The sequence below is a fragment of the Monodon monoceros genome, unplaced genomic scaffold, assembly GCF_005190385.1.
Source record: "Monodon monoceros isolate NGI ecotype Baffin Bay Population unplaced genomic scaffold, NGI_Narwhal_1 Super_Scaffold_9, whole genome shotgun sequence".
Classification (NCBI taxonomy): domain Eukaryota; kingdom Metazoa; phylum Chordata; class Mammalia; order Artiodactyla; family Monodontidae; genus Monodon; species Monodon monoceros.
The window spans coordinates 37266461-37281888 of NW_021703786.1; the positions used below are offsets into that span (position 1 = coordinate 37266461).

Consider the following 15428-nt stretch of genomic DNA (forward strand, 5'->3'; position numbering starts at 1 on the left):
AGTTACTTAAAAACACAGAAGGCTTGAGGAGTATCTCACTATTAAAAACAGAATTTTCTAATAGCCAGATGTAGTTAAAAACTAAAATTTCCCCATTATCTTTCCATTTATTGGCCAGAGACAGCTAACAAAAATTAGGGACAAAACAGAAGACCTGGGATGCAGAGGCACGTTGATAGGAAGCAAAGTTCCTAGGATGGGACCAAGCCTGGTTACAGAAAGTCTAAAGGCTGCAGTACCCCATCTTTAAAGCCTTGCTGATGCCCAGTGATTTTCCAAATTTTAATAAAGAACACGTACTAGCCAGACTGAGTTAAACTCTTCCCAAAGAGATCCACTGAAATAGTCTTACCTCCGTTTCTGTGAGAAGTATTTTTAGTCTTGTCAAATCTTTTGTTACCATCCCATTCTGAAACGGCAAATGAAAAATGGAAAAACCAAGTAGTGTATTAGTTCTTTACTATGGGGACTTAACTCTTCAGCTGTTTCTAAGGTTCATCTGTAAAAAGAAAACTCATCTCCCATCCTCATTACCATTACCATCATAGAGGTGATGATAAAGCTAACCACCTATGCGCAAAGTTAAAAAGATTAACAGGACAAAAGATACAGTGTGCCCTAAAACACTGTATTCACCTTGCCTAAGAATTTAAGATTAATTCAATAAAATATTCACAAAGGGTATCACTGAAGAGCAAGATAGAGTAAGTAAAGAAAAAAATAAACCTCAACTTTTTTTTTTAACCTCAACTTTTTAAAACTCCTTTTTCCTAAAACTAATAGGCTAGATTTACAAAATGGTGAACTCAGTTACTTATGACTCAGATTCACATACAATGATCACACTACTTAAAGATGGTTCATTAACAAAGCTGTTGAAGGAAAATACATAAAACATTCACTCTTCTGAAATTCAAATTTCACTTGAGATTTGAAAGCAAATTGCTTCTTCCTAATTTTAAATTTAAAAATCTACAAACAATAAATGCTGGAGAAGGTGTGGAGAAAAGGGAACCCTCCTACACTGTTGGTGGGAATGTAAGTTGATACAGCCACTATGCAGAACAGTATGGAGGTTCCTTAAAAAACTAAGAATAGAACTACCGTATGACCCACCAATCCCACTCCTGGGCATATACCCTGAGAAAACCATAATTCAGAAAGAGTCATGTACCACAATGTTAATTGCAGCACTGTTTACAATAGCCAGGTCATGGAAGCAACCTAAATGTCCATCAACAGATGAATGGATAAAGAAGATGTGGTACATATATACAACGGAATATTACTCCGACATTAAAAGGAATGAATCTGGGTCATTTGTAGAGATGTGGATGGACCTAGAGACTGTCATACAGAGTGAAGTAAGTCAGAAAGAGAAAAACAAACACCATATATTAATGCATATATGTGGAATCGAGAAAAGTGGTACAGATGAACCTATCTGCAAAGCAGAAATAGAGACACAGATGTAGAGAACAAACGTATGAACACCAAGGGGGGAAAGGGGGGGTGGGATGAATTGGGAGATTAGGACTGACATGTTTACACTGCTGTGTATGGAATAGATAACTAGTTGAGAGCCTGCTGTACAGCTCTGTGGTGACTACTACTCTATGCTCTGTGGTGACCTAGATGGGAGGGAAATCCAGAAGTTGGGGTCAGGGGGGAATATGTGTGGCTATTTCACTTTGCTCTACAGCAGAAACTAGCACAACACTGTGAAGCAATTATACCTCAATAAATTAAAAAATAATAAAATAAAATAAGTAAAAATCCAACAGGTAAAACTGTAATATGCTTAACTTATATAGAAAAGTTCCTTAAGGATAGAATTATCTAAATAATAAAGAAGAGAGCTATTCTTTATCATCTATTTAGAACTAAATACCCATACAATTTTGCTATATTAATAACACATCTTAGCTTTTATATTCATTTGTTAAAATGGTGACATCCAAAAATACTGTTAAACCAACTAAACAATTCACAGCAAAATAATTCCTTAGAAAATAACTAAATTACCCTCTGAGACGGGTCATTACATTGCACTCAACAATATACAAAGTACTTTCCTAATTTCCATTTTTTTTTTACCAAATATATATTTATTTGCAGTGAAAACACAACTTTGCTCCTGCTTTCCACAATTTATGTTAATTCAGAATAAAAGTATAGAGAATTCATGCTGTATAACAAAGTATACATATATTTTCTTGCTTTCACTGCTTTTCATTATGATTCCTGAAAAATATCAGCCAATCCTGTAACAGTTACCAACTGGTAAAAAAAAGTTATAATATCTCTTTTCTTCCAATTTCTATAGATTGCCAACTCTAAAGTACAAAAAAAGTAGTCTTTCAATTATCTCATCCAAAAACAAACAAAAACTCTCAAAAATTATATACTACATACAAACATTTATCCCAAAGTCTGAAAAGAATTAGATAACTCCATCAGAGCAGTCATGAATATTAACTTACACATATGACATCTTCAGAAACAACAGTAATTATTACTTAGTTTAGATAAACTTAAGCATTTTATAAAATAAATTGTTGAATTTAAGAACCCTATAAGATCATATGTCCACAGGAACATTTTAAAACTCAAAAATATTTCCAGGTTCTGTTAAATTATACCTTTAAAGAAAATCATTTAGTTATTCTATACTTTCAAAGCTTAAAAAATATCTCCAATTCTTATACATATTATCACAAACTACAAGAATCCAATGATTAAACATCAGTTTGTTGAAGAGAAATAAGCATCTCAAGATACTTACAAACTTTGATTTCTGACAGAACCTAGAGGAACGTAGGTAATACACCTAAGGAGTCAAATGGATGAATCCGTTTTCAGACATTCAAATTTAGAACTCATCAACATACCAGGGACTCTCCTGTCAGTGACTTGGCAAGAATGCTGGATACAAGTTGGAGCTTTCCTTTAAGCTGCATGCAGCAAAGTACTGCTTGAAAGGTACCATCTCCCTTGGCCAGTCCTTCTCCCAGCACTGTCATGAAAGAACAGCCATCATTAACCGCGTAACATTCGATACACATTTTTCTCAATTTTATTATTAGCACACTATCCCAAGCATGACTTCTTTCATACTAAAAGAATAACTATAACTACTAGAGGAAGGCAGTGATGTTTCAGTTCTGTCCATGACATGCATAAAGCCAAGAAAAAACGGGACAATCAACATACCTAACCTACTACAGCCTATAGTCAGGTAGAATCACCACAAAATCATGAGGAGCATTAATCTTACAGCTCTCCAGTGAAAATACTGTCCAACCTGTGATTTCTGGGTAAATGAGGGCTTTTAAACTGCAGAGATAGATATTCGCTGAATAAAGTTCTTGCATTTTTGACAAAGAGACCCAGTGCCATTAAAATGCATAAGAATAGAAACTGCAAACCTCAATATTTTGATGTTCCTAAGTAATTAAGAATTAGCTTTTATCAAAACCAGCAAGATTAACTAAGAACCCAATGGTCAAATGGCCAGAGAAAATGCTACCCAATTTGTCTGCAAGGGTTTACTGACTTAATTTAATACAATCACAAGAACATATTTCTAATACAGAATATACTCATTTTTATGCCATGTCATTTGAGATGATTTCCCACAACTGCTAATGGTTCAACCAGTAAAACAATCTGTACCTTTCTCTTTACTGCTAAGTCCAAGATTCTATTTTTAGTTTATACACACTTCAGCTTCCTTTGCAAAAAGATAATTTGCTGAAAGAAAATATTTTGGAAATTGCATTTTTTCTAATTATTTTCAAGGAAATGTTTTAAGTATCAATATAATATACTGCATTTAAAGTCCATTGGGTCCGTCCTTAATATATATATATATATTTTTAATAAATGTAATTATTTTATTTATTTATTTTTGGCTGCGTTGGGTCTTCATTGCTGCCTGTGGGCTTTCTCTAGTTGCGGTGAGCAGGGTCTACTCTTCGTTGCGGTGCGCGGGCTTCTTATTGCGGTGGCTCCTCTTGTTGCAGAGCACAGGCTCTAGGCGCACAGGCTTCAGTAGTTGTGGCACGCTGGCTCAGCAGTTGTGGCTCGCGGGCTCTAGAGCGCAGGCTCAGTAGTTGTGGCGCACGGGCTTAGCTGCTCCGCAGCATGTGGGATCTTCCCGGGCCAGGGCTCGAACCCATGTCTCCTGCATTGGCAGGCGGATTCTTAACCACTGCGCCACCCGGGAATCCCTGTTCTTAATATATTTATTTTGGTTGTACTGAATACATCCTTTTGTTATATGGTTCAATTTTTTTATTACCCAAATAACATAACAAAAGAACACTAATAAAATTCTACACAGAAGTTCACCACAAACTCACCACTCAACCAAAAAACTGTTTTCACTTATTCATGTTCTCTTCAAATTCTGATCAATATTTACATAATTTTTACATGACTGTAACTGATATAACAGTTTATATCCTACTTTACTTCCCCTTGACATATTCAGTATTTTCCATATTACAGTGTTTATATTTATATTATTAGCTATATAATGTTCCATCAAGTAGATACATCAATTTACTTAACTATTCCCTTGATCCAGAACAGTTCCAATTTTTAACTATTAAAAAGAACACTGTATGGGGCTTCCCTGGTGGCGCAGTGGTTGAGAGTCCGCCTGCCGATGCAGGGGACACGGGTTCCTGCCCCACTCCGGGAAGATCCCACATGCCGCGTAGCGGCTGGGCCCGTGAGCCATGGCCGCTGGGCCTGCATGTCCGGAGCCTGTGCTCCACAACGGGAGAGGCCACAGCAGTGAGAGGCCCGCGTACCGCAGAAAAAAAAAAAAAAAAAAAAAAAAGAACACTGTATTAAACATCTTCTACATATATACTTTATTGAATCAGATTATTAAATTGAAAGTTGCAGTCTCTGTATTCAAGAAGGTTTTATTCGATTACTTTCAGTTTAGACCAACCTGCTGTCACAGCATCCATGTTACAGATCACTTATCTCCTCAACTGACAATCCCAATACATGAATAACAACAACGGAGCATCCTTAAGAATGTCTTGAGCATCTCAGAAAATTCCACAGCAAGCCCACATCTCCCCCCAGATCTTACTATTCCTGAAACTACTTAAATATGACCTTCGGCAAAAGTCATTTTATCTCTCTGGTCCTCAGTGTGGTCATCTGTAGAACTGCAAGATGAAAAAATGTGCTGCAAGGATCAAATAATATAATGCAAGCATTCATAAAACGCTCTGAAGAAACATGACAGTCCTACCAAGGTCTGGATCACTCACATTCGCTAAGCCTGTTTCCTCCCCCGTAAAATGGAGGTGACAGTAGCTACCTAATAAGGTTGTGGTAAAGACTAACTGTGTTAATTATATGAAGTTATCTAGCACAATCTCCTCAAGAGTTCCCTAGATGTTACGTTCCCCTCTAAAAATTATAAAATAGTATTAAGAACTGTTGAGGAACTATCCTAGTTCCTTTTCAGTAATTGGGATATTAAAGAATTAAAGATATTAAAGAGCTAAAGAATGTCTCAGGGAAATGAAAAAAACGTAAGAATATTTCAATCTCAGATGACTATGTCATGTTTAAAGAGTATTAAATGACATGATATTTTACAAGCACTTTTCAGAGATCTTTGGTTTTGCACAAGGTATATGCTGAATTTTATTTTGCAAAAGTTCTTCCATTACACTGATGTCTAAATGTCTCCAGATTTGTCAAAATTATGTTTCCCTTTCTTCTCTCTAAACATTTTAGACAAGAAACACTACTGATGTACTTTCTTCTAACGGCTGTCTTTAAATGCAATTCAGTTTATGTCTTGTAGGATCCCACATGAAGAACTATGGCAAAGAAACAGTCAACTACTATAGATAAAAAGCTATCCTGCTATGGTGTCATATGATAAAGTCAAATTGCAGTGCTGCCAATCTGGTCCTGTATTACCTTTAACATCTTGAAAAAGCTTGAAAGAAAAACTAAGTATGGCCTGGTGTATTCTTAAACTTGCCTCAGCTATAATAATTGAACTTGCCAAAAGAGATGACATTAAAACATAACCTAATCTTGGGCAACTGTAAAAAAGTTATGATTCCTTACAAATAAATTCTCTTCCCCCAGCTATCTGTGAAATTCTACAGCGAGCACATAACTTCTTCCTTCCCCTGGGAGTTACAAAGGAAAAATCTGAACACCTTAGTTGCGTTGCTAAATTCAAGTCTCTATCCCTTCTCATTCTTAAGTTTTTGTAAGATTTTCTAACACTTGAAATATGTCTTACTTGGAATGTTTTGGACCAGAATATGACTAATCTTAAAGGAGTACTCATTCAACTGTTTCAACAAAAACAGCTTCTGTAAGTGTTTGACAGCCCCTGGCTACCAAAAGGAGAGGATCAACAATTAAAATGTAATTCCCCTTGCCTGTAAAGAATTACCTGCAATGAGAAAGATAATTGAAAACAAGCTTAAAGTTCAGTAAATGCTGAATATTAGTCTGTTATTTTTTCAGTAACATGACCATAAAAGGGTATTTTTCTTATCAAGTCCTTAGTTATTTCTAAAGCCTTTTCTTGAAGAGCATAGCCTAATCAAGGTAGCATTTTTCCAAACTTTTGAAAGAAATTTAAAAATTACCATTAAACTAAATCCTTGAGTCATTAATAAAGTGAAGTTATTCACCACTTGGAAATAATCACATTCTCAGAACCAACACATCAGGAACTGAATCAAAAATGAAATAGATTCATTTAATAAATATATAAAACAAATTTATAATTTATAAATAAATTCCTTTCCTAAATATCAGCCATTTAATTTTTGGGCAATAAACTTATTGCCAAACATCTATTGGGGTGGGGTTAGGGGAGGAGTTTATAAACAGACTCCAAACAGCAGAAGGCCTAAGTCAGGTTAAAATGTCCACTTGTAACAAGTAACAAGAAGTATAAGGTAAACCAGAATAAGAACTCTGTGGCAAATCTCTCACCCGGGTCCATTTTTCCAAATAGTTTCTTTTTTTTTCCATCATGCTTCTCCTCTGTCTCAACCCTTTTTCCCCTTGCCCTCTCTTTACTTCCAATTGTAATACATAATACTTTAAGACATGTGGACCGCAGCTTTTGTGGCATTTTATGTCCTTCCTCCCAAGGTCGTTTGCAGATATAATCTTTCCTTTATAAGATGCTTTTGGAAAATGAAAAGCCTTAACAGTATTCAATCTCAGGTATCACACAGACCTCTTCTGAATATTTCATCTCCGGATTTAAATACTATACTCTCTCTCATTCTCTCTCTTTTCTTTTTCCCCAAATCCCTGCTACCTTGCTCTCTGCTCCTTCCAGTATTCAGTCCTTAACCTGGTCACAAAAATCTCTGCATCTCTTTTACAGACCTCTTGTGTGTGCCATAAACTTTGAAGCTGAGACCTTATTATATATTTTTGGAAGTACTCTTTCCTTCAACTGCAGCTCAGAGTAAAGGCTCTTGGACTCCTGAGTAGCCTGTTGTACTGTGTGTGCATTAGAAAGAGAGAGAGAGAGCGAGCATGCTGCTTGCCGAGCCTTCAGCCTCCTCGTTATAAAGAACCCTAATTTCCAAGATGCATTTGCTGTATCATTACAGGAAAGTTAATCTCTGTTAACTGTTCAAAAACTGGAAGAAGGGGGCTTCCCTGGTGGTGCGGTGGTTAAGAATCCACCTGCCAATGCAGGGGACACGGGTTTGAGCCCTGGTCCAGCAAGATCCCACATGCCGCGGAGCAGCTGAGCCCGTGTGCCACAACTGCTGAAGCCCGCGTGCCTGGAGCCTGTGCTCCCCCACGGGAGAAGCCTCCACAGTGAGAGGCCCATGCACCACACGAAGAGTTAACCCCTGCTCGATGCAACTGGAGAAAGCCTGAGTGCAGCAACCAAGACCCAATGCAGCTATAAATAAATAAATAAATAAATAAATAAAATTTATTAAAAAACTGAAAGTTGTTTCTATTTAAAAAAATCAACTTAACTGTATTTTTTAATCTTAAAACTCTTTCAGTGCCTTTATGTCAACGTCAGAAGTCAACGTCTTTCTGTGTCCGTTGTAAGCACTCAGAGGAAATCCTCTGCTAAGGCACTCCCTTACTTCACTGTTTCCATGGTTGATTTGCTTGCTTTTGAAAAAAATAATTTGCTTACTGAGAAGAACTGACATTTTGCTCCTCTTCTGACTATTTTCTTTGCACTATGTGAGAGGGCTATGTTTTCAGGTGTTCACAATAATCTTAATTTCAGTGTCATCATCCTGCCCGTCCGTGTCTGTCCGTCCCCCCACCCCCCCGCCCCGCTTTGGTATAGTTTTTATTGAGATTTTACAAGGCAAGGTACCACTCATTTTAAATCTTCTCTTTTTATGGTATACATATAATTTGAGCTAATATAAAATTAATGCTAGTATTTATTCTAGGAGTGAAAAACAACATGAAATACATTTATAATGTCACTCATGACTATAACTGACACCCTGCATAAATAAGAAAAGGTCTAGAACAGAGAGTCATATAACCATGGTGAGGCTCTTGCAACTGAGTTCAAAGGGTGTAGTTCAAAGACTATTGCTTACTTAAATATCTACTCATACAAAAGAGAGTCTGGGGCTTCCCTGGTGGCGCAGTGGTTGAGAGTCCGCCTGCCGATGCAGGGGATGCGGGTTCGTGCCCCGGTCCGGGAAGATCCCGCGTGCCGCGGAGCGGCTGGGCCCATGAGTCATGGCCGCTGAGCCTGCGCGTCCGGAGCCTGTGCTCCGCAACGGGAGAGGCCACAACAGTGAGAGGCCCGCGTACAGCAAAACAACAAAAAGGGAGTCTGCATACTCAGAGGATGGTCTCCAACTTAACTTAAATATTAAAAAAACACTTTCCTGATTTATATTCTATCCCTAACAACTTACATATAAGAAATTTACTTAAAACAGTTAATAGGCATTATGGGGAAATGAAGAGTGGAAGTTAAGGTCCTATTCCAGAAAGCCTTAGGTTCCTGCTGAAGAACAAACTGTGGTACAGCCATGCTGTGGAATACTACTCAGCCACAAAAATGGATGAACTACTGATACACACAAAAACTTGGATGGGTCTCAAACACATGGTGAGAGAAAAAAAGTCATCCTTAAAAAGATCACGTACAATATGGTTCCATTATGTGGTATTTTCAAAATGACAAAATTATGGAGGTGGAGAACAGATCAGTGGCTGCCAGGGGTTACACAGGGAGGGAAGACAGTGAGTGTAACTGCGAAGGGTAGCACAAGAGAGATCTTCACTGTGATGGAACTCTTCTGCATCAGGACTGTGCTGGTGGTTACCTGAATCTACACATAATAAAATGAAATAGAATTACACATATTCATTGAACCAATGTCAACTTCCTGGTTTTGATATTGTACTACAGTTATGCAAGATGTAACCAGTGGGGGGAAAGGTACATGGGATCACTCTGTACTATATTCGCAACTTCCTGTGAATCCATAATTATTTCAAAGTAAAAAACTTTTTAATTCCTGTTGGAGAAATAAAGCTTATATACATGAAATTTTTTAAATAGTTACCACAAGTGTATCTAAAGAACAAATAATTAAGAAATATTATTGAACTGCATCCCTATTTAACATTCTGGTCAACAGGAAAAACTGGATGGACTAGAGGCTTAAAGATCCAAACTCCTGTCCCGCTCCACTATCGTCTACGTGATCCGGAGCCTCAGTGTTTTTCATTTCTAGAATATAAAATACCCATTTGCCTTTTTTCCCCCCAGGTTTATTACACTCAATAGAATAATGTCTGTAAAACCCTAAAGAATAAATAGGTTGTACCTTAGGATAAAGAGAAGGAGCATGGCCTTTCAGATCAGAAAGACCTCACTTCAAAACCACAGCTCCACTCTGGACTGTCTCTATGCTCTTAAGCAAGTTACTTAATCTCACAAAATCTGTTTCCTCACCCATAAAGCTGGAATGATATTACAGTGTGATTAAACAAAATACTTCAGAGGGTCTTACTCAGAAATAATTCTGAATAAGTATTGTTACCCCTATTAATTATTTTTCCAAAACATTTTTAATTACCATAAAATATAAAATCTATTTAATCAAAACTCTTCAGAGAAGGAAAGTATAGAAGGTTCAATCAATCATGTATCAATTTGCCTTTTGTAATACAGTCAGCATCTATTTAACAGGGCTTTTTGCTTACTGAATCACTTACTTCACAGGGCAAGTTATCAACATAATAAATATCAATTGATGGCCCAAACTCCTTTGTTTACATTAATTTCTTAAATTAATGACACTCTCACCTAAGGTTTAAAAATCTTGCAGCCTAAAAAAAAATAAAATAAAAATCTTGCAGCCTTATGAAAAGTATTCATTGATGTTATAATGACTGAGTTTGATCTACACAGTACATGTAGCACAAAACTCTTAGTTGATAAGACTATCTTTTGATTTCACTTTCTCCGTTTACCTCATTCCCTTTTGTTAGTGTAAAAAAAAAAGTGAGTTTCCTATATGATGAATATTTCAGAGGAAGAAAAAGAATCCTTATGTTATGAAAGTTTTCCTGTTACGCCAAATACAGCGTATGTTCAGATAATGAAAACAGACTTGACCACCTCACTTACTCAGTGGTCACTGGCTTGACAACCCTCACTATCCAGAACACAACACCAAACTCAGAACTAAACTCCATGAACTTAAAGTCTGCGTAGTTTATTTTCAGGATGCCCTTGAGTCCTCACTCAGAACCTATTTCTTATTTAAGTAGAATTCCAACTATTAAATCTTATGACTCTGATTAGTTCCTGGCTTAAACAAATCAGCCTTAAAAAAAAAATTTTGGGAACAACCAGGTAAATCTGATTATGGACTGGTTTTGGATATTAGGGAATTATGGCCATTTTTATTAGGTTAATAATAATATTGTGGTTATACAGTTATGACCTTATTTTTTATTAGAGATGCATACTGAAGTATTTAGGAGTAAATATCATGATATCTATAATTATTTTTAAATAGTTCAGAAAAAAATTAATGAAGTAAATATGGCAAAAGGTTACAACCTAAGTTTCGAGACTATGAATGTTTATTATACTCTTTCCCCTAGTTTCCTGTATGTTTTAAATTTTTCATAATAAAAAATGTTTCAATGTTTTTTAACTCCATGACAAAGATTGCCTGTCTGGTTTCCTATCCCTGCCTAAGAAAGTGAAATCAGGGTCAGAAGCAGCAAGTGGAGAAGAGGGGGAGGGTAGTTGCAATGAGGCATGTTGAGAGTTGTAAGGAATGCAAACTGATAGCCTGACAGTGAGGGAGCAGACACCAGGATGATACTCTAGTACATAAAATTCAAACAAAGCTCTGGGGCCATTAAGGCAGGAGCTATTTGGGCTATCTAGCGTTACAAACCAATATAATAATTAACAGAGATTGAGATTCTCGTGTTGCTTTTTATTACTGACTGCTTAACTGCGGTATTTTATTACCTTATATAAAAATAAGCTTGCTGTACACTTGAAACTAATACTGTAAATCAACTTTCAATTTAAAAAAACACAAGTTACAAAAGGTGAAAAGAAAAAAAAATTACATGTACATGATATAAAAGCAGAACTCTACAATTAGCAATATACACATGTAAACTTTGCCAATACTCCCAAATGTCTATTTCAAACGACAAAGTTTATATACATTAAATAAGCACTTCCATGTTCTTACTTATCACATAAATGGTAACAAGGAATGCACAGAGTGTAATCAATGAACCCTTATTGCAAGCTAACCGATTTTCTGCTTTTCCACACAGTATTGCAATGAAAACCATTCCACATACAATTTCTTCCTTCTTTTGGAATATTTACTTGGGACAGTATCCCAGAACTAAGATTAGTGGGTCAAAGGAACGAACATGTTACCAAGCCGTATTCCGCTTCATACTCTACCACACCACAAGCATACACTCATTTCACTGCAACCTTATCTTAGGCATTGGTTAAACTTTTCTCCCCACATTACAGAGACATAATCAGTATCCAAAAACTGCACGTAATTGATGTATACAGTCTGCTGAGTGTGGACATACGTATACATTCATGTTACGATGATCACAATCCAGGTAACAGGCTTATCCTTCATCCCCAAGGTTTCCTGGTTAAGCTTTTATTGCGGTAATTCAGCAGCTGTAAAATAGTATCTAACTTGAAAACGCTAATAAAACAATTAACAAAAAACGCAGCGTTTTTCCTTATGTTCCTTCACCCACAGCGTTTACCCTTCGACAACTCTTCACAAGTCAGTTACTCTTCTGGGACTTTGTGTGTCTCCAAATGAAAAGCATCAACCTCACTAGTACTCATGGAAGGGAACATTAAAGAAAGAGGGGCCATTTCTCACACACAAGATTGTCACAATGTCAAGACTGAGAGGTTCCAGTTAGTGAGCTCACAGGAAACAGGCATTCAAGTGTATTTTAACCCAGACATCCAACTTTTAAAACTCCTTAACCCAGATATCTAACTTTTAAGACTACCATAAAGAAACAAAGGCAACAGTAAGAAAGAATATATGTTTACTACAGGATGAACTATAACAAACTAGGAAACTAGAACCACGTGAACGCCCGTCAATATGGGAATAGCTGAATAAATTACGGCACATCTATGCCATGGAATATTCAGCAGGAATTGGAGCTGATGTATTATTAACATAGTAAGATGTCCATGATCTATTGTTACAGAAGAAAGCAAGAAACTGTGTGATGATCACATAATTCTTTTTTAATTTTTAAAGGAAAACCCTACCTATGTATTATAAGCATTTGTGCTTATCACTACAGAGAAAGGTGAAGAAGATGCAGCAAACTGATAACATGGTTCCTTCAGATGGGGGAGAAGGGGAAGTGGGTCCCTTCTTCATATTCCTCTATATTATCTGACTTATTATCTGGCTTGTTGGTAACTTTTAAATGTCCACAGATAGTAAAGATTTTTTTAACGGAAGATGGTACTAGATATCTCTCACGCCAATTAACTCCCAAAGTATACAATTCTATGAAGCAAGGTTTACAAAGAGGTCACTGAATCTTTAATGAATGGTTAAATTATGTCCAATATGCCCCAGGAGTAGATAAGATGGTTTTGTAAGGTTAACAACAAAAAGAGCTAATACCTTTAAAAGTTTTGACACAAAGGAGCAAATAGGAAAAAAAACTTTAACTTATGTTAGACACCTCAGCCCCCCAACCCCAATCTGGATAATTGAAACATTATATTATCCAAATCACTGAGCTGTGACACACTCCCACCAAGAGTGTGAGAGAATGTACCCTGAACCCTCCTCCCACTCACTTCTAGACTCATTCTAGTGAACTGGCAGCAATCTCCAAGAAAAGGATTCCTATTCTATGAGTACCCAAAGAGCACGAATCTTATTAATCAATTTCCTGCCCAAAAGAAAACAGGAAAAAGCACTAAAGAGCATTCTAGCCAGTCTCTGCTCTCTAAGGGAAATCTTCTAATGAAGGGGAAAAGAACATTTTAGGAGGCAGAGGCCCAGCTTTTCAATTTATCCAAGCTTAACGTTTTAATCAATGTGTGTTATGCGCTACAGTTCTTAAAATATGGCTCTTTATTGACTGAAAATACTCACACAAACTTTAAAAGGGCATTATCAATGTAATGTTCCCAAGGGAGTGACAGCAATGCCAACACTTGTGATTAGGAACAATGTTCATGTGTGCACCCATCGTAGCAGGAAAGTCGCCATCCAAATTAGTCACTCAGCACCACCGTGAGGTGGGTTTTTTAAATATTATAATCACTTTTGAAATTAGCATATGAAAAAAAACAAATCTAAACACTGCTCAATTAAATAATTCAAAATCTTCACAGCAGAAAAGAATCCTGCTTTTAAACATACCATGCCTACAATCTTCATCAGCTTGCCCATAGTTTTTCTGCAAAATAAAAGATACAAGATAAAGTTAAGTAGTTCAAGGGCTGCTTAAAAGAGATTTTATCAAAAAGCTCAGCTTTGTTTCAAAGTTTAATCACTAATGTTGCAAATTTAATATGCACAGAGTAAAGCTAGCTCTGGCCGAGGTTTACACAACATTCTACAAACAGACATTACAGTACACTTCCCTAGGCCATTTATGCACACTCCTCCCCTCGCCCTCTCCAACCTCAAGGCACCGGAAATCTCTTCCCCACCCTCACTCTCAGCTGACTTCACTGAGTAAACTGCAGCCCTGAGAAGAGACTTTCCACGGATGGCCACTACCATGGCTGCCCGCTTCCCGGCACACTGTGCCTTCCACCTGTTACCAGGTGAGCCAGCGCTGTTCCTTCCTAAAGCCCATCCTACCACCTGTGCAGATCTGCTCCAGGGCCTACTCAAGAACAGCGCTCCAGCAAGCTTCTTCTATTTCTCCTACATCATTAATTTTTTGTTTTCTAACGGTTCAGTCCTAGAAACAAACATGCTCTTATTTCTCTCATCTGAAAAGATCCTTCTCTTCACTTCACTTCTCCCACCAGCTACCATTCCATTTTTTTGTGCTTCAGTGGGGCAAACTCAAGAATTGTCTGTATCGTGTATTTCAATTCCCTTCCCGCTGACTTTCTCTTAAACTCTCTTTTATTAGGCTTTCACCCACCACTCCATGGAAGCTGCTCTCATGGAGGTCACCAGTGACCGCCAGTGGATCCAGTTAGATACACTTACATGTACCCATTTAGACACACTGTCATTTCTCAGTCAATTCTCAATCCTCACGACTCCACCCACAGCAACGGACACTGAACCTTCCCTCCTTTGGACACAGGCCTTCTTTGATTGGTTCCTAGGACATCTTACTCTCTTAGTTTTCCTTAACCTCACGGGCTGCTTTTCTGGATGCTTTGCTTCTCCTCCCAACCTCTTAAACTAGTGCCACAAGACTAAGTCCTCAGCCCGCCCCTTCTCTCTACCTATACTCATTCCCCTGCTGATCTGACCCAGGTGTAAGACTTTATATATCATCTATAGGCCACAGACTCTCAAATCAACATCTTTAGCCCAGACCTCTCTCCCAAACTCCAGACCTGCATTTCCAACTGCTTATTCAACATCTCCAGCTGGATATCTAAATGTCATCTCAAATCAGTATGTCCAAAATGAACTCTTCCCCATCTCCCCACCTACAGCCCTCTCATCTCAGTGTAAGGAAACTCCACGCTTCCAATTGCTCAGACAAAAAAAGGGCAAAGTAAGTAAACTATGCCTGCTCCATATCTCTCACTCCCTGCCTTCAGTACATTAGGACATCTGCTTCGTTCTATCTTCAGATTGTAACCAGAACAAACCACTTCTCACCATCTCCACTGCTAGCATTTTGATCTAAGCCAC

The 15428-nt window shown here is 37.4% G+C and overlaps 1 protein-coding gene across 7 annotated transcripts in view; it reads right to left on the bottom strand.

Annotated features, from left to right (window-relative positions):
- HELZ (helicase with zinc finger) overlaps window positions 1-15428 on the bottom strand; it is a 154707-nt gene that overhangs the window by 114748 nt on the left and 24531 nt on the right. For all 7 annotated transcript variants that reach the window (XM_029211012.1, XM_029211017.1, XM_029211018.1 and 4 more), the window contains 3 exons: window positions 13959-13995; window positions 2892-3016; window positions 353-409 (listed from right to left, as the gene is read on the bottom strand). In XM_029211012.1, the coding sequence (XP_029066845.1) occupies window positions 353-409; window positions 2892-3016; window positions 13959-13995 (219 nt within the window). The remainder of the gene's footprint in view (window positions 1-352; window positions 410-2891; window positions 3017-13958; window positions 13996-15428) is intronic.